Genomic DNA, 20,969 nt, shown 5'->3' with positions numbered 1-20,969 from the left:
ATCTCAGCTCACTGCAACCTTTGTCTCCCAGGATCAAGCAATTCTTCCACCTCAGCCTCTGAAGTGGCTGGGACTACAGTCCAGCTATTTTTTCTTTTTTTTTTAATCGTTTGTAGAGATGGAGTTTTGCCATGTTGCCCAGGCTGGTCTCCAACTCTTGGGCTCAAGTGATTCTCCTGCCTTGGCCTCCTGGAGTACTGGAATTACAGGCATGAGCTACCATGGCTGGCCAGAATATAGTTATTAATTGAATTTGAGCTAGGTTATTTTTGCATTTCTACAGGAAGAATTAACAGGCAACTAATTTCGCCCAACAATAGCTTGTGACCCAGCATGGTGGCTCATGCCTGAAATCGCAGCACTTTAGGAGGCTGAGGCAAGAGAATCACTTGAGGCCAGGAGATAGGGGCTGCAGTGAGCTATAGTCATGACACTGCACCCCATTCTGGGCAACAGAGGAAGACCCTGTCTCTAAAACAAAAACAAAACAAACGCAATAAAACACAATAGCTTGCAATAACTTAGTGTTTCCTGCCTAGGAGGGGCAGTCACTTTTCTAGTCTCTGGTTGGCATGGCAGGTGGGGCAACTTGCTTGACACTGTGCTGCTAACCTCCCTTTTTACAAGCCAACCGTAGGTGGCTGATGATTGAGAGGTAAAACAGATTAAATAAATGAGAATGTTTTAATCATTGAGATTTTGGAGGAGAGGATGAATCAGATCTGACTTTTTGTCTTGTCATGCTCATCTGTTCATGTGCACCTACCCACCCAAAATCTCTTGATTTAAATAGAGATAGAGGACATGTAGGCTAGTACTATTGTTTACAGGCTGTACTCATGGAACTCCATCTGTTGTTTGTAGTGAATGTTAATTAAAAAGTTAGCTGAAAGCTGTCCCCCATCCCTTTTAAGTGCTACATCTTGATTCTATGTAGCAGGTGCTGAAAAACATTTATTAGCAATACCAGATTTGATACATTTCCTGGTTGATTTTAAATATTGCGCTCAATCTGCTTTTCAGACTAAGGCAGATGTTAAATACTTAGATTAGATTAGTTAAGAATCACAGTGATTCTTAACTAGTGTGAGGTTTTTTTTTGTTTGTTTGTTTTTTTTTTTTTTTTTTTTTTTTTTTTTTTTTTTTTTTTGAGAAGACAATAAGATATCCCGTTACTGTTGCCTTTTATGAGCTGTTGTCCAGGGGTGTATATATACTTATGTGGTCAGTGTCTGTGTGTGTGTGTGTGCATGTGCGCATGTGCATGTGTACGCCTATGTGTTAAGACACCAGTCCCCAACCTTTTTGGCACCAGACACCAGTTTTGTGGAAGGCAGTTTTTCCGTGGACCGGGGGGATGGTTTCATCAGGCATTAGATCCTCATAAGGAGCATGCAACCTAGATCCCTCACATGCACAGTTCACAATAGAGTTCCAGCTCCTAGGAGAATCTAATGCTGCTGCTGATCTGATAGGAGGCAGAGCTCAGGTGTTAATGTGAGCCATGGGGAGCAGCTGTAAATACAGATAAAGCTTCACTTGCTCACCTCCCGGTCACCTCCTGCTGGGCAGCCCAGTGCCTAACAGGCTACGGACCTGTACCAGTCCGTGGCCTGGGGGTTGGGGACCCTTGTGATAACATAACCTATGTAAAAGTAATTTGGTTTATAACTGAAGGGGAACTGAAATATCCAGTAATAAGGTACTACTCGTAGGTACCTGCATTTGATGGATATTATGCAACTACCAAAGTAATTACTATAAATATTATACATATAAATATAATAGGAAAGTGTTTATGATAATGTTTAGGGGAAAGAAGGGTGCAAAATTTATATATAATACATTATGACTGTGAAAATAAAGATGCTTTTGGAAGATTTGGAAGAAAATATGATAATTATGAATTTGAGTATGGATGTGGCTTGGATCAATTTGGGTGGTTTTGATAGCAAAGAATAGAAAACAGAAACAATAAGGAGGCTTATTGTTCCTATTAAAAGAAGTCCATATGATGGGTAAGCTCCAGCATGGTACACTCTGTTCCTCTGCTACTTTCTTGGCTCCTTTATCCTCTTAAGAAGCGTGGCCTTTATTCTTAGGCTGATGGTTATTCCAGGCTTCACTTAGAGATAGAACAACCTGCAGAAGAAAGAGAAAACCCCTCTGCAGGAATGTCCTTTTGAAACAATAAGGAAACCTTTCTGGAATTTCCCCCACAGACTTCCACGTTTCATTTACCCAGACTGGATCACGTGTTCCTTCCTGACACTCTTTGCAAAGAAATGTACAATTACCATGATTACATAGATTAGTTAGCTTAACCTCTGAATCATCTGGGGATTCAACTGGCAAGGAAGAAACAAGGTAGTTGTTGATCAGAACCAAAAAGGTTGCTAAGGAGTATGGTTGGGACTTGTCCTTATATTTGGGAAACTTAATGCAATTAAAAACTAACAGTAAGTAATTTATAAAATGCTGTGAAATGCTACATTAATTTTTTTTAGTCATATCTGGATGAATAACATTTAGATTCTGGTTTGGTTGACAAAGCATATTTCCTTATCTTAAGATGCTATTTGCAGGCAAATATTATGACACATTTATTTCTGAAATGAATAATTCCATAACTGATGAGAATGCTGAAGTTAGTTCATTTACTAAGTAAACATGATTATATGATTTAATTCTAATTTTGAAGGGTTTTTTTTCCCCCTGAATTAAACTTTAAAGAAAGCAGTCCTTTGAAATCTCTTCTCCTTAGCTACATAGTAAATAGGCAATATATGAACAATTGATTTAGACTGATGTCTACGTGGTTGGTCTGCTGTCATTAGAAACTAAATAAATGTTTATTTTTGCCCCTTTAGCATCCTCCTTTTCCAGGGCAGTCTCCTCTTCCCCTCCTCCTCCTTACAAATCAGTGCAACAATATTAATAAAAAATTTATTGTATGCAAAACACTAAAGTAATGATATTTACCCTCCTACGAGCCACACATGCACATTTTGCCTCAGTACTTTTTATTAGGATCAGCAGAGGGGATACAAAGTGTAATGCTGATTCTTTTAACAGTGTAAGGATAGGTTTCATTTATTCATTAAACATTTACTGCGTTCACACTAGGTGCGGCATTTATAAAGATGAATCAGAAATTCACCTTTGTCCTCTGGTTGAGGACAGCCATTTTCTGGGTGAGGTGTCAGAAGAATAATAAGCATTTTCGTTACCTTCTCTGTGGTTCATGATCTGGGAGACAAGAAGATTATTGTTTGGTTTCAATTTCATCACTCAGTGCTATACAATAAAATGGTAACACCCGTATCATTTGTTTATGTGTAGATGGTCTGGGAACACTCCATTTGTGAAACCTTCTGTTGGGGTTATCTGCATGTATTGTTAGCCTACTATAACTTAACAATGTACAGAGTCATCTTTTTTTGTTTGATATCGTATGATGTTTTAAACTAAGGAATAATTTATAAGATTTATAAATTTCTAATAAGCACAATGTAAATGGGTAGAATTGCTAATTCAGAGGATGCACTCTCATTTTGAACTATACGAACTGATTTTTTTCTCAGCATTTAAGTTGTCTACATGAATAATAAATGAGCAATTAGTATGAATTATAAATGTGAACTAATGGAGGCAAATACAGCTCACTTGGATCGTGGTTCAGGCAAATGCCTTGTTTTTTTTTTTTTTTTTGATTGCAGTGGCACGATCTCTGCTCACTGCAAGCTCCGCCTCCCGGGTTTATGCCATTCTCCTGTCTCAACCTCCCGAGTAGCTGGGACTACAGGCGCCTGCCACCGTGCCCGGCTAATTTTTTGTATTTTTAGCAGAGACGGGGTTTCACCGTGTTAGCCAGGATGGTCTCGATCTCCTGACCTTGTGATCTGCCCGCCTCGGCCTCCCAAAGTGCTGGGATTACAGGCGTGAGCCACCGCGCCCAGCTGCCTTGTTTGTTAAAAATGATTTGATTTCATTTAGACCTGGGAGGACTTGAATAAAATATACTATTTAGCAAAGATATAGCAGGTTTAATTAATGGGTAAATATAATTATAGATGAAAATAGTATAACTTAGTACTGTTGAATATGGTGAAGAAAGAAAATAACATAAAAATTAACCTAGCATCCTCTACTGCACTGGAAAAATTCAACCAAGAGCCCCCCCAATTCAGTTGTTTTCAGATACTGTAATTTTTTGGATATACTTTATAATTGATAGAGAATGGTCATTTAGTATATTTTTATAGTGTTGCATTTGGTATGAGACATAGTTTTATATTTAACTTAATGTCAAATATGTGTACTAAATTGTTCAACATATAATGGTTTTTTTCTATTCTTTCAAATAGGTCATAAATTGAAATTTCTGTGTCACTCACAGCTTTAAGTATACTTTTTGTCAAGGATCTGAACACTAGCTGGACGTTGCCGACATGCTTTCTTTCTATTCCGCTAGAACAATAGAAATGACTAAAATTAATTATTTTATGCATCTGTAGAGTTCAGTAATAGACAAGAAAGGATTTGTGTGAAAACATGAAGTTTTTTTTACTCTTTTATCAAACTGACTTTTTAAAAAAGATTTAAAAAATATTTGTTACTAATTTTATTCAGAAAACACTGTTGGGGTGGGTCTTTTACTGTATTTTCTTCCATTTAAATTAAGTAATGCTATTTTATAAGTACATTTTAATGAGGGGTTAACTTAATAAGCAGGCATGTTTTTTTTTTTTCCCCCCCTACAGGGTCTTGCTTTGTTGCTCAGACTGGAGTATAGTGGCATAGTCATAGCTCACTGTAACCTTGAATGCCTGAGCTCAAGTGATCATTTGCCTCAGCCTCCCAAGTAGCTGGGATTACGGGCCCAGGTCACCACGCCCAGCTAATTTTAAAATTTTTTGTAGAGGTGGGGTCTTGCTATGTTATCCAGGCTAAACAGGGATATCTTTTCATTTGCTTTATTTTGGAATAAGCTAGGTATATAGAATGAAGATAGTTGATCCTATTTCTTTTAGGTTTCCTTCATGTATGGAGTATGGAAAGGAAGGTTGTTTTGTTTTTGTTTTTGTTTTTTGTTTTTTGTTTTTTGAGAGAGAGTCTTGCTCTGTCACCTAGACTGGGATGCAGTAGCACAATTATAGCTCCCTGCTGTCTTGAACTCCTGGGTACAAGCAATTCTTCTGCCTTAGTATCCTGAGTAGCTGGGACTACACACATGGGCCACCAAGCCTGGCTAATTTTTAAGTTTTTTTTTTTTTTTTTGTAAAAACAGTGTCTCACTCTGTTGTCTAGGCTGATCTCTAATCCCAGGGCTCAAACAGTCCTCCTGCCTTGGCCTCCCCAAGTGCTGGGATTACAGGTGTGAGCCACTATGCCTTGCCTTAGTCTTAAACCTTAGAGCTCAGAAACCAATGAGACTTGTGAAGGGAACTTTTATCCAGTCAGCTGTTTTTTAGTCTACCTGTATTGATTGAGACTCATAAGATGGTTAAAGAGAACTCTTCTTGAATGTCTGTCCCTCCATTTGGGGAATTCCTGTTTTCTAGCGAAGGTGTCCATCAAGCAAATTTCTGTTACATGAATCTTTTATGGTTTCTTTCCTTTATACAACTGTTGACCTATGTACTTAGAAGGAAATCAGTTGTAAACTATTTTACTGTAAATGTTTAACAGTTAAACATTTTTGTCAAGGAATTAAGATAGTGGAATTCTGAACATTATCGTACACTGGAACATTTTGCCTTTAAATAGTTGTAACACCAGCAGACGGTTGACCTTTTTCTTTTTTGGTAGTGATTCATTTCAGGAACTCTGGGGCCTCCACTCCATGACATGCCATCACGCATAGTGGTACAATTCCAGACTTTCTTCCTTTACTACTTTGGTCTGCATGTTTATAAGGCTTAATATAATTGACCTACTGTGCTTGAGACTTTAAATTATTATTCTTAACGCATTTTAAAGATAGAAGTATGTAGAATAGAATATTTTCTGTGCACGTGGCACTTGAGAGACTTTAAGACAGTACAACCCTAGATCACACACACTGGGGTGTGGTTCCAGGACGTGAGCTCTGACTCTAACGAGTATCAAAGAATGCTTGGTTGCTGGAGTGGAATGTGGGTGGAAGGTGAGGGACCAATTCTTGATAATAAAAAATTGGACAATTGAATAATATTTGCCAAACAAAGAATTTCGTCTACAATTTATGCAAATCACTTTATTGTTAGGTACAGCAGTAGAAATTAGTTCACTTAGTTAGCTTTGAGCTTCGCGGGTTTCTTTGAGCTAAGGTTATTTCCCTTTCTCCATTGTGTAATTGTGTACCTATACATTTGTGCAAATGTATACACACACACATTCATAGTCTTCCCACAACTTTGTACAGCTGTGGGACAAATCAGCTTCTACTGGAGGATCAGCCTCAACTATAGGAGCACCAGAAAGGCACTTCTTTACTGTTCCACAGTGTAAAGAAGCTTCAGGCTACTTTATGCTTCTCTGCCTAGTTGGCTTATTTCCATACAACATGTGGTGGATTCCTTGCTGTATTTTCAGTAGGATGGTGAACACTAACATGGTATAATGCATAAAGTAATATCTGAAGTTTTGAAAGGTGCTTATTGTATTTCAGGGTCTTTGCTTAAGTTTGGAGGTAGAAGGTCAGTAACGAGGGCAGGGAACTAGGAGATAGTTGATCATGGCTCTGTAACTGCTCAGTTGCTTTGGTCTGTAGCTTCTTCATCTGTAAGTAGAAGGAAATAAGTTATAGTTTGTTGTTGTTGTTTGTTTGCTTTTGAGACGGAGTTTTGCTCTTGTTGCCCAGGCGGTAATGCAGTGGTGAGATCTCAGCTCGCCGCAACCTCAGCCTCCCGGGTTCAAGCGATTCTCCTGCTTCAGCCTCCCAAGTAGCTGGGATTACAGGCATGTGCCACCACGCCCAGCTAATTTTGTATTTTTAGTAGAGACGGGGTTTCTTCATGTTGGTCAGGCGCGTCTTGAACTCCCGACCAAGGTGATCCACCTGCCTCGGCCTCCCAAAGTGCTGGGATTGCAGGTGTGAGCGACCGCGCCTGGCCATAAATCACAGTTTTTAAGATCTTGACCACCTCAGCTGTTCTAAGAGAATAAATGCAGCAAGAACAAAATAAAGCCAAAAAACAAATGAAAACTACTACTTGGCTTGAATGTATATAGAGTTGGGTCTCAGAAAATGATATCCCCAAATGAAGGCCTCAGAAGTAGTCTCAGAAACAAGTTTTCCTTTGATCTTTTCCTACTTTCCTGTCACTGGCGCTTCATTTTCCCCTGAGGTTAGCCATAGAAACTAGAATTCCTCTTTCCCAAGGTGGGCCATAGACACCAGAATGCCTTGTTTCCACAACCAGCCATAAAGCCTACAAATATTACTCAACTCCCCTCATGCCCCAGTTTTCTGTGTAAAGACTGGCCTTAAAAATTTATCTGACCTACCTTGTTTAATTACATGTCATAAGACCCCCCATTCCCGAGAGGGCTCTTCATACCCAGAAAAAAACAAAACAAAACTCTAAGAGACCAAGAAAAATCTAAACTGATAAGCATTACTGGGTTTCCCCACTCAGTCTATTAAGATTAGATCCTACCTGTTTTGTCCAATCATATTTCTACATGGCTGTCCACACTTTGTCAAACCTAAACATAAAATTGGGCAATAGCCCCTATAGTTTTGGGTCCTCATTCTAAAGCCTCCCACGTCACGTAAAACCATGATCAAATAAATGTATATGCCTTTTATCCTAATAATATGCCTCTTGTCAGTGAACCTTCAGAAGGCAAAGAGAAAGTTCTCTTGGCTCCTACATTAGAATGAATTGTGTGTTCAAACTTTTAGTCTTTTAGAGCATATTTGAATGCTGTTTTTAAAAAAGGTGTTTCAAATAATTATTAGAAGAACTGAGCTTTATAGAATGATATAAATACTCATTCTGAGCCCTAGGTAGATGGTTTCCTCAGAATAGACATTTTTATGGCCCTTAGGAAAGGGCACTTTTCTAAGTGGAGGGCACTGTTAGGAAGGTGTGCGTTAGGACTGGCTGTGCCTCGAGTGGAATCTGACATAGAATTCATTAGTCATTGACATGCAAATTGCCTTTTAAGAATTGCAAATATTTGTATTCATTTGTTAAAGGAAAATTGGATGAGCACTGCACATTTCTTGCCCTATAGCAGATACTGCTAAATGAATCCAGGCTTTCATAGTGTGCTTGGAGCGTTAGAGAAAATGATGGTGCAGCTGATAGTTGACCTGGAAACTATTTCCAGCTCTATCATTGCCATTATATTGTTATGGTCATAATTATACTTTACTCAGGATTTTCTCCTTCTCACCTCTAAGTGCCTCAATCATTTAGATTCTATGTGTATATCGTTTCTTCTTGATAGCTTTTTGATGTAGGCAGTATTTTAAATCTTATGATCACATGATGTGCATATGTGCATAAGTACACATTTCCTTTGTTTTCATTACTAAAACTATCTCCCAGCCCTTCTGACATGAGTAACTTCGTGATTAAGGGGAGGAATTAGCAAAGAAATAATAGATTAAGTAGCAATTCAAATAAAGTTTGCTTGAGGTCAACAAATTAATTCTTTGACTAAAATAAACTGCTGACATTTGTGATGTGCATAATATTACGTGGACCACTGTAGAAGAGGTTTTGTGATATAAAAAAACCATTCAAGATCTGTTGAACTCTTCAGAAATACTGCCTTCAAAATATTCTGTAGTTCATACTTCACTGAGCTAGGCAGGTCTTCCTCTTGCTTATTGTGAATTAAAGAGGTTTAGAATATATGAATGAGTTTTAGATGATTTGTCATATGAATGACCCATGCCCTGTTCATTCCTGGATAGTCAGGATTTGGCAGTACTCTACAATGTTTGCCTCCATTTATTATTGCCTTTTGTTTGAATTAAATGAGACTTTGTTTTTGTCATGAGAAATATAATATGTTTTTCTTAAATGCTTACATTTTTAAAGGATGATGATGTGGAAAATAATAGTGGTGGATGACTAAGCCTGTACAAATGAAATGAATGGGTACTTTGTGAATCTAATTTTTTGGAAGTTATTATGAGGCCATACATAATAACTTTGAAATATGCAAATTATGCTAGATTTTTGGGATAGGATTGATTTTTAAAATTAATTTCTTAATTTTCTTACCTATGAAATAAAGACCACTGTAGGTGATTTTAAACAGAATTTTATGTAATTCTTAAGTTGTCTGAGGTTAATTCTGTCTCTGCTCAGTTGTCCCACTTGCAGCATCCCAGTGCCTGCTCCGGAACCAGTTCCAATGAGAAGAGGAATGTAGGGCCTTGAACCACACTTAAGGGATAAGACCAAAGTGTTATCTTTCACAGGGGTGCTTGAATTTAAATCTTGGCTCTTTTAAGGACTGAAAGGAATGACTTAAATTGTGGACTTTGGGACAGCTCTTTGGGTGTAGTATATTAGAGGAGGTGAGTTTCCAGGGGCATTCAATTGTACATACTACCTAGCAGCTATTTTTCCAAGACTAGCATTAGGCAATATTTTCAAAATGAACATCTTCTTGAAATTATGGACATAATCTTGAGAATTTTAATGACTACTGCTGAAAGTTAAAAGCGGAAAACACATTTTATTTTTCTTTGGTGGATGAACAAATCAAATGGAAGATATAACACAACTAATTACAGCTAATTCATATGCAGAACATTTAATTTTGTTTCTGTGTTTCTTATTGATGACCTCATGAGAAGAGGAAAGTAATAAATGATAAAAACTTCATATATGATATAATCTAGTATTTGAGATACAAGATCTGATATTAGTCATACTCTTCCACTTTTTCCCCTTTGAAAATTACAGTGGTTGCTTCTTGATGAAGAGATAATGGAATAAAGAAAAAAATTATAATAGGATTGTCTGCCTAGATAAAAAAGAAAATATAATTAGCATTGACATCAGGATGTTAATTAAAAAAAAGAAGGAGCTTGCTAAATCCTCACTTAAAGGAAGAAACACATGCCACACACAGTGGAGGCCAAATTATTCTGCCTGGATCCCTTACTACTTAAGTTTAAAAATGATGTTAACCCAGGACTGGCTCAATATGTTCAAATGATTATTTACTATTAAAGGATTTTGGAATTATTTTCCACTTTAGGATCAGTACGACTTCGTGGCGGCAAAAATGAGTTTGAAGGCACAGTGGAAGTATATGCAAGTGGAGTTTGGGGCACTGTCTGTAGCAGCCACTGGGATGATTCTGATGCATCAGTCATTTGTCACCAGCTGCAGCTGGGGTGAGTGCACCCATCCCTGACCAAATCAGTCTGCTAGTATCTGAGAATAATGCTGGGTGCCGGTCATTGCTTTGTAAAGCTTGTATCTTTGTTTCTTTTTTTTTTTTTTTTTTTTTTTTTTTTGAGACGAAGTGTCGCTCTGTCGCCCAGGCTGGAGTGCAGTGGCCAGATCTCAGCTCACTGCAAGCTCCGCCTCCCGGGTTTACGCCATTCTCCTGCCTCAGCCTCCGGAGTAGCTGGGACTACAGGTGCCCGCCACCTCGCCTGGCTAGTTTTTAGTATTTTTTAGTAGAGACAGGGTTTCACCGTATTAGCCAGGATGGTCTTGATCTCCTGACCTCGTGATCCGCCCGTCTCGGCCTCCCAAAGTGCTGGGATTACAGGCTTGAGCCACCGCGCCCGGCCCGTATCTTCGTTTCTTACTGTCACTTTCCTCATTCTCACTTTTCACAAAAGAGCTATAAAAAAAGGGTCCCAAATGGAAGAAATGAATTCTCTCACATGCAAATGTACTTCACATATTACTACCTGGGGCTGAACTAGGAAATGGGCAAATACCAAGTGGGCAAATGTAAAAGCATCTTTTGGTCTTTGTCTTTAACAAAATACAGAGGCATTTGAAGCAAGTTTTGGCTTTACAGATTCCAAGGATTTAATTCTAAAAATTATAATTTCTTAGAATTATAATGAATTAATTATACTTATTTTAATTACTAATTATAATTAATTAATTAGCACAGCCTTAGCTGGTTGTTGACATTGGATTTTAGCTTTCTGCTTTTATCCACCCACAAGTTCCATTTGTGTGTGAAAGGGGCAATGTTTACCTGTGCCCTTGTCCTCGATGGGGAAGTGGTGATGTCCCCAGGCCTTAGGTTTTGGTGCTGAGGAGGTCCTGTGGAAGATGGCAGCTTCTGTCAGCTCTGGCAGTGTCCTGCTGTCCTGAAGAGCTGCCAGCCTGGGAACTGGCTCCACTGTAACCCTAAGCACTGTCTTTAAAACAAGTCAGTATATTTTGAATTCATTAGTCCCAGCATTTTTATACCTTGTGCCATAGAGTTTCACCAGGAGCAGAAGGCTTCTTTTTGGGAAAACAGGTTTTTTGTTTTTCTTATTCTTTTGTTTTTGTGTCTCCTTTATATTTTCTAAGCGCACTTAACATATGTTTTTTCTTGGTCTTTATCACCAGAGATCTTTAGAAAGCATGGAAAATATTTTGTTATAAAAAAATACAGTCTAAAAGACTGAAAAAAAAAGGTTTGCAGTTTGCAAGTATTTTGCTTTAATAATCAGTGTGGTAATATGATGACACAAAATGAAGAAGTAGAACTTTAATTTACCAGATTTCTCTTGTCTTCCCACTAGGGAGGTAAGGAATGAGTATTGGGTAGAGGCAAAGCTTGGAGGCCTAAATTTTGCTTAGACTTTTGGTGCTGTTAGAGCAATAAATAGGGTTACCATAGTAAATTAAAATTAGTTAATTATTTTGATGAGTTGATATAAATCAGGATGAAAGAAGGAGTAAGGCCAGAGCCTATAAAGTATTATGGTGCTTGGAAATGTTAATTACTGTTTTTTATCGTGAATACTTAGTCTGGCAAACAGACATTGGCAGGTGGGCAGGTCACAAAGAATGTTGATTTCATGCTTTTTCCTTTGAGGGGCAAGAGATGTAATAAATTTGTAGGCTGATGTCAATGTCTTCCTTTATATACATACCTATTTGTGCTTTTATTACCCCAGAAAATCAGAAAGAAATAAAATTTTCTGTGAGATACAAAGAAACAAGAATGCTATAGTGGAGGTGTGAACTACTGTGTGGTTTATTAGTCTTTTGATTGATGAAAGTATATGAACTGTTATTCGGCAAACAAACTTCAGATAAGCTGATCCAGCTACTTATACAGTATCATCTCTCAGTAGTCCATTAAAAAAAAAAAGGAATTGCACATTAAAATCAGAGAAACCCAGCTTTATTGCTGTGAAGACACATTTACATTTTAGATATACCCCAAATGTTCAGTTTGGTTGATGGAATGCTGCAGCATGGAGACAATTGTAGAGATTACCATGTTAATCAGATAAGCATTTTGTCTTTTTAAAATTTAATGCCAGTTTGTACACAGCAAAGGTTACTTAAAAAAATATGTGGATTAGATGAGCTAAAAGCAAAGCCCATCTGTATGCTATTATTTTCATTTTTTCTCTTTAAAATACTCTCCTGGTATTAGGAAAGAGATGCATGTTGCTATTTTATTAATTGGTTTCAAAGTCTTGCTAGCAAATACTATATACAGTGTAAGGTTTTAAAAATTATAAAAGGATTGCTTCCCGTGATATTATTGTGCTTAAATGTAGTAATAATAATTTTGAAAATGCTAGCCTAGAATGTTAGAGTGAGAAAGAATCTTCAAGCATCCAGATTTTTCTTTTGGCACATTGGAAGACAAAGCCTTCGAGTTACTTGCAGCTTGGCATGACTTTTAGCTGAGTCCAGACTGGAGTCCAAGCCTCACTGAAGCTTGTGACACACCTCTTGCACAAAGCCTTACTTTTATATCTGCAGTACTTGGCCATTTTCTTCTAAATCAGTCGTTGATGGTAAAGGCACGTAAAGTAGTTATTCAAGATTGATGAAAAGAATTCCATAGGTAGGCAACCCACGTTGTGATCTGATGTTTTGATTTCCTTGAAATTTATGTAATATTTTGTGTTTTTCTTCTTTCTTTCTTCTTTTCTTCCATATTCATCTTTGTTGATGTCTTCCATTTTTTTTCAAATCGAAATGTTTTGATAAAAAATTTTGCCTACATTTGATAAACTTAGTATTGCTCATTGTACTTCCAGAGGAAAAGGAATAGCAAAACAAACCCCGTTTTCTGGATTGGGCCTTATTCCCATTTATTGGAGCAATGTCCGTTGCCGAGGAGATGAAGAAAATATACTGCTTTGTGAAAAAGACATCTGGCAGGGTGGGGTGTGTCCTCAGAAGATGGCAGCTGCCGTCGCGTGTAGCTTTTCCCATGGTAAGAAAAAGAAAAAAGTTCTGTTGTTCTACTTTCATTATGTTTTAAACATGATTCCACATGATGAAAGTGTCTTAGTTAAATCATTTCCTTAAAGAGTTTAATTACAGAAGTAAGTCTGAGTCAAAATATTTTACCATCTAATTAGTCTTCAATATGAGTACAGTTAATTTGAATTCCATTTGATTTTCCAATAGTATCTCATTTTTTAACATATTTTTTATTTTATATAATTTGCTTAAATACATATTGTATACTCTATATGTAATACATATACTGTATAATACATTGTATATGAAACACATATTTTAGTTGTGGAAAATTATGATGGAATCAAGATGGAAGATAATCATGAAAGCAAATATAGAATGCAGCAAATACAACAAAATATTTTCACTTTGTGTAATGCAATATAATCATGCCTTTAGTGTTCTTGGGGCTGTAGAGAGCACCTTCCCTAAAAATGAGTTGTTGGCTTGAATGAGGGCTTCTTCCAAGCTCCATAGAGTAGGTATGTGGTAATTGTCAGTATGGGTTCCGTATACAGATATGTCTATGTTCATGGAAGTAAAGGAAGGAACAACTGCCTTTAAGATGGTGAAAGAGTTTTCTGGGTACCATGGTATATTCTGATGAATGATCACAACCTGAAGCTACCATACTCTCACAGTATCCCTTTTTGCATTTTCCTTGGTGATAGCAGCATGACCAGATATCCCAGGACTTGGAATGGTAGCAGTCAGCCCAGGGCAGTGGTTTTTGTTTGAGTACGAGTATCAGGGGGAGGAATAAGGAAGCTCCTACCACAAAACAGAGAGACCCAGTTTGGAGTAATTCCTGTGGATTGACTGGAAGAGCCAATGGAGGGATATAGTCCAGATGTATGCTCTGAGAACTGTAATCCTTTTTTTGGTTGGGAGATGCGTATGTTAAACCTTGATGTCTTGTAAGTTTTCCCTTTTCTTCTTTTGATTCTCTACCTTTAGGTAATGCTACTTTTGCTAAATCCAATGCTACTTCAAGGATGATGTGAATTGGGCCCAATAATTTATTGCTTTGTAGATTATTGGTTTTACTCTATGCTCAACCTAATTGATAAAATATTTTTCAAGTAGTAAAGTAAAAAATTTTAAAAACAATAATAATTTTTTCAGGATATGTATCTACATTTTTTACTTCTTCCACCTTCCATAATCTATCCATCTGTTTACATTCTATTTGCAAAGATAATTGTATGGTCATCTATAAACATATATAAAATATAGAAAGTTATGACAAATTAGAAGTGAGAATTTAAAAAGATTCTCTCATGGTAGATTAAATGAGAATGTGGAGTTGTATAGCTGAAGTCAGCAAACATAAGAGTTCACCTTAAGGGATAGTGATAGATATTTGGTATACATCCCTTAAATTTGGGAGTTACACTTAGTATCTTGTCATTCTGTAATTGTAGCTCTTCCAACATTTACAAAGTAGAAGATTGCTTACAAGTTGGATACAGAAAATAGCAGCAATCTAAATGAAAACATGTGGGAAGTTTAATTATCTATAAGCTAAACATGAGTCCATTGGTTTACTGTATTTTCTGTCAAATGATTTTTGCGTTTGTTGTAAGGATAGGGCTGTTAACTAAATCTTGTCCTTGTGCTTTTCTGTATTTTTTATGTTTTAACAGTTAGTTATAGAAAAAGAAAAAGAAACCATATTTTAAAATAAAACACAACATAGAGAAATGAAAGGTGGTGTGCCTTTTAAAGTCTAGGTTCTAGATGGCTTTAAATTTTCTCTTAAAAAGTTTTGTTTTCCTGTTTTCTCCAAGCATACCAGCTGGGGAAAATATATTAAGAAATGTATACATGCTTTTCTATATTTTTTTTCTGTATTTTGCAAGCTTTTTAAAGGAAAAATAAACATCATAAGTTGTGAGAATTATATTACCATCATTCAGCCATATATATTAAACCTGTCTTTATCCATTAACAAATTGTAAGTGCTAGTTAACTTATACAAGTAAACAGTATATGCAGATAGTCACTAATCTAAATTTCTGCTACAGAACTCAAATATGAGTGCTTGCTTTGGCAGCACATGTACAAAACTCAAATATGATATTTGAATTTAAGTGTGAATATCCAAATGCCATTTACTGACTGCTACACTGTGGAAAATTAGAAACATATTTCATACAGATAAATGATTAGTGTTTGGCAAAAAGTACAACTAGACTTCATCATAGGGAACCAGCCTGTTTATTTTTATCATATTACATCCTTTATTCTAGTAAAATTAGATTGCCTTACTCTTTGCCAGACACATTCAGCTTTGTGCTTCTTTCTTTTGTTCATAATGTTCACGTGGCCTGAACACGCTTCCCTCATCTCTGACTTCCAAATCTCATCTATCTTGGCCCTCTTAAAAAACAGCTTTTTCACAAGTGATTCCCTGAGTACCCCCAACCATAAGTAAGGTCCTTTGCTTCTGAACCACTGTAGGGTTTTTTGATAATCTCTTGTCTGTACTCGGTTTATCTACACCCTTAGGCAGTAAATTTCTTGAGGGCAGGGTCTGTCTAGTGTCCCTTCTAATGCCCTGTAGCACTGATCACAACATCTTATACAAGGCATATGTCTGATACCTGTTTGTTAATCAGAAATTAATGAATGGATGTTGCCAATTATTTTTTCGTGTTTGGGGTATCTTTTCTAGGTTTATTTAAGATTGCTTGTCAGTTGAGGCAGTCAATAAATAATTATTATATGCCTCTATATACTAGGTGCCTGAAATACATAGGTGAAAAGGAGCGCAGTATTTCTGTCCTCATTCTAGCCAAGAGGAGAGAGACAATTGACATGTAAAGAGTAAATCAGTGACAATTTTAGATAAAAGTAAATACTCTCAGGAAGACACAATTAGGGAATGTAATAGGAAGTCCCTTAGTGTGCTGTCTTAGCCAGGGCAGAGAAGAGACAGAGAAGTTCACAGTCTGACAAGGGCTAGATCAGGGCATTGTAGATTATGAGAATGTAGTCACATTTGATGGTCCTTATCAGCGAAAACGGATATGAGCTGATTCATGCCCAAATGAAGTTTCAATATTGTTCTGTTGAGGTACTGGCCATGATGTCCAGTAACTTGTTATAATGAATTAGATATTAACTTTGACCCGATTTCTACAAATACATAAATAATTCTATACCGAAAAGAAGTATTTTGTAGACATAAGTGTCATTCTCAATAATGACATATTGGTAATGCTCAAGTTACTGTAAATAAAAAAAATCAGTGCCACCACCATAATACCATAAAAATCAAACACGTTTCCAGTAATGTGCAGCTTTTGAGTGTGCCTTTTCTGGTTTCTGAGGTTGTTGGGGAAAAGTAAATTTAAACACGTTTCCTCCTGAGAATTATTTGTATTCATATAATTCAATTTGGGATATTCTAATTGGTCAAGATTACATGTGGCTTAGTAAATATTATTTAATTACTGAGAATGGAAAAAAATGTAGAATATATACCTAATCTTATCAATCAATGCAAATGCATAGGTTTTGCTGATTTTTAATTTCACATTGCACAGGCCCAGCATTCCCCATCATTCGCCTTGTTGGAGGCAACAGTGTGCATGAAGGCCGGGTGGAGCTCTACCATGCTGGCCAGTGGGGAACCGTCTGTGATGACCAATGGGATGATGCCGATGCAGAAGTGGTCTGCAGGCAGCTAGGCCTCAGGTTTGTTTTTACTACTTTTGTTTTGCTTAAACTTTTGAATCTATTATTTCCATACCCAAAGGCAGGCGCTGTTTGTTTAAATTGCACATTTCCTTGAACAAATAGAAAAAGTTACCTTTTGATCTTTGTAGTAGGGCTGTAGGCTTCCAGAAGAGCAGTGACATGTAGTCTGTAGGTTTAACCTGCTTGTATCTGAATTAGGCTGATTTTATTCACTAAGAATCTAAGCTTTTACTACTTCTCATTAGTAGTCTTTATGTTACTCCCAGGTAGTAACCAGCACTGTAAACTATAGTGACGTAATCAAATTCCATACGATGAAACACTAGTTGTTAGCTTGTAACTCAAATTTTACTTCTAGTCCTGAAATATTGTCTAAACTTTTGAACTGCACTTCCTTGTTAGGTATGTGCTTAGAACAAAGGATGTTTATTAATGTACAGAGGAAATAATTCTCCTGTAGGGTTGGAAAGGAATCTGATGTCATGAAAATAGCAGTCTGAAAATCGACATTCCAGGTTGCCTCAGTTGGGATTATTCTGGAATATTATAATTTTAGACCTTCTAATCCCTCTGTTTAGTGATTCTGAACATTGGTATAGCAAGCCTGAAAGTTTCTCTAAAATTATATTGCAGGATTTTTTAAAAGTTAATCATTTTCTTCAATTTTAAAAATATTTCATTTAGTTAATCATTTACTTCAGAATTTAAAAATATTTCATTTAGCACTGAGGGGCCAATGATGGGAGGCCTGTTCTTCCCTGTCCATTGTGTTCAGTTAACCATAATCCTTGACTGGAGCTTGTTGAACCTTGAACAGTTTTTATGGCTCAATTTTTTTGCAATTTTTTTTTATAGTTGGCTCTCTTTTTCAAAACTCTGTGTTATACTGAAGTATTTTAAAGTAAAATATAGACATTTTAACACTTTGTCTATAAACACTTCAGTACGCATCTCTTACAAATAAGAACATTGTTCTATGTAGCCAAATTATCATTATCACAACTAATCGTTGGTAATCATTTTTAATATTGTCTAATACTTCATCTTATTCAAATTTTCAGAGTTGCCCCTACTGTGTCCTTAACAGATGGTTTATCTGAAGCAGAATTTAGTCCAGGACCAATCTGGGTATTATGTTCCTTAAGTCTCTTTTACTCTATAAAGGCCTGGGTTTTTTGTTGTTGCTGTTTTTTTTGGGTTTGGTTTGATTTGGTTTGGTTTTTCCATAATGCTGAAGAAGAGCCTAGGCCAGTTGTTTTGGAGAAGGTGCCGTCTTCTGAATTTCTCATTTTTTTCCTTCTGGTGTCATTTAGTTTACTCTTCTGGTTCTTGTAATTCATAAAATTAGAGTTTAGGTTTAAAGCTTGATTAGATCAAAGCAAACATTTTGTCTGGAAATCATCACAGGTGATGTATTCTCATCTTGCCTTTCACCAGGAGTCACGAGAAGCTCTAGTTTTCCCCACAAATGAGGCTGAAATTGAGCACTGGTTTAAGTGACATCAGCCTGATCCTTCACTGTAAAGTTAGATTTCCCCCTGTAACTGACTATGGGACCTAAATGCTAATTTGTAGTTCACATGTGGGACAGGAGCAAACATGGCAAATCCTGTGTCAACAGGTTTTGCTATGATTACTGGCATTGTTTACTATGGTATGATCATTTACTTTGGGTTGGTCAGGAATACGGCCTCTTGGTTTCTTTTGAAAAAACTAACAAGTACATTTTTGAGACAAGATTTTTTAAAAGTGTTTTGACTGGGTATCAATTTCAAGAGCAATTTTCTCAAAGTTTCCTGGTGCCTGCTGTTGGAGTCAGCATAGCATATGATTATGGGCATGTGTTCTGGACTCTGAAAAACCTGCATTTAAATCCCACTTTTGGAGTTGAGAAAAGCTACAGAATATCTCTTAGTTGCAGTTTTCTCATCTATAACGTATTTCTTAATTTATAGGGTTTTGTGTCTACAAGCAGTTAGCACACATAGTAAGTACCATATACATTGGCTATCAAGGGCACTCTAATTAGGTACTGTTATATTTTAAAGATGTTGTTAAACATTCACAGTAACCAGCATTTGGTAGTGACAGAACATCAAACACTATTGCTCTTCTGTTTAGTTAGCTGTATCTATGAACTTCTATATTTTTAAAACCCTCTAATGTGTATATATATGTGTATTCACTGGGTTATCAGTTATGTGTTCAGTGATGTGCTAATTGATTTTCATGTGAGTTATTAAGAAACCTATGTCTTTGCCAAAAATATTAAGAACTTTAAAGGTATAGTAACAGCATGTTTAATATTATCAATTACAATATGGATTATTCTAAGTTTAACATATAAGGCATTTTTGATTATTAATATATTTCTGTAGGTAAAGGCAAGTTTTTGTTGCTTAGAAAAATGCATAGAACATTTAAGTGACACACTGAATATTAGTTACATTACAGTTATTGAAATGATTCCAAAAATTTATGTTATGGCCAGGTGCAGTGGCTCATGCTTTAGGAGACCAAGGTGGTAGGGTAGGTTGAAGACTAGCCTGGGCAGTATAGACAGATCCTGTGTATAGGATGGGCACAGTGGCTCACACCTGTAATCCCAGCACTTTGGGAGACCGAGGCGGGTGGATCACGAGGTCAGGAGTTCGAGACCAGCCTGTTCAACATGGTGAAACCCCATCTCTACTAAAAATATAAAAATTAGCTGGGTGTGGTGGTGGACACCTATAATCCTAGCTACTCAGAAGGCTGAGGCAGGAGAATTGCTTGAACCCGAGAGGCAGAGGTTGCATTGAGCTGAGATCACACCACTGTACTCCAGCCTGGGCAACAGAGCAAGACTCCGTTTCAAAAAAAAAAAAAAGAGAAAAAATTAGCCAGGTGTGGTGGAGCACAACTGTAGTCCCGACCACTAGGAAGGCTGAGGTGGGAGAATTACTTGAGCCCAGGAGGTTCAGGCTACTGTGATCCATGATCACATCACTATACTCCAGCCTGGATGAGACAGCAAGACTTTCTAAAATATAAAAATAGAAATTCATGTTGTAATGTAGAATTCTTTCTTGAGAGACAAATATTTTTTTCACTTTAATAAAAACAGTTTTTAAACAAAGGCCATATTGACAAGGATAGTCAGTTACACAGAAAGAATGTGGAGATAGAAAGAATCGCAAGGAAGGCCATATTAATGTTGAACACACTCATGGGTTAAGTAAAGTATTAACGCTTTTCTCAAACACTAGCTCATTACTGCTTTTCATATGAGTGGATTCTTTGGAAAAGTCATTAAAATATACAAGCAAAAATCCTCCGCAAGCACTTGTAAGAAATAACAATCCAGCTTTATAGAGATTTGTTTTTATTATAAGTACTCTGATGCTCTAGCTGACATTCTTCGTTTACCTTTCTTGCACTTGATTTTATAGTTCTCTCATAAGTTTGCATTAAAGCAGTACTCTACAACTCTTCCTTCTCTATAATTTGTTTTGCTCATTTAAAGGCTAAGTACTACTTTCAGATGAGGATCATTTTTTAATGGCACGGGGTTGATAGCAGACACATAATTGTTGCTTGTCTCAATTTATGATTCATTTTTAAGCAAATTTCATCTCAGTCTTATCTGCTTTGTTGAATTCCCACAGGGAAACTACATCATGCTTTTCTGGAGTAGTAGTTACAGTTTCTTTATGAGATGCTGTCATTGTTGACCTTCATCTTTTAATGGTGTCTGTATATTTTGGTAGCTGGTGAGCTTCCTAAATACAAAAGGAATTATTATACTTAAGATACTTAAATTTGATTAACCCAGAACTTGGAGAAAGATGAGCAGCAAGAAAGGAGGCAGCCAGA

At 36.7% G+C, this 20,969-nt stretch overlaps 1 protein-coding gene across 1 annotated transcript in view; it reads left to right on the top strand.

The window, feature by feature from the left end:
- The window catches only part of PRSS12 (serine protease 12), a 70,117-nt gene that overhangs the window by 5,128 nt on the left and 44,020 nt on the right, over positions 1-20,969 (top strand). The window contains exons 2-4 of the mRNA XM_010364854.2: positions 10,216-10,354; positions 13,202-13,380; positions 16,961-17,111. Of these exons, the coding sequence (XP_010363156.2) occupies positions 10,216-10,354; positions 13,202-13,380; positions 16,961-17,111 (469 nt within the window). The remainder of the gene's footprint in view (positions 1-10,215; positions 10,355-13,201; positions 13,381-16,960; positions 17,112-20,969) is intronic.

This window comes from Rhinopithecus roxellana, chromosome 2, assembly GCF_007565055.1.
Source record: "Rhinopithecus roxellana isolate Shanxi Qingling chromosome 2, ASM756505v1, whole genome shotgun sequence".
Lineage (NCBI taxonomy): Eukaryota > Metazoa > Chordata > Mammalia > Primates > Cercopithecidae > Rhinopithecus > Rhinopithecus roxellana.
This window is presented reverse-complemented; position numbering and strand designations above follow the sequence as displayed.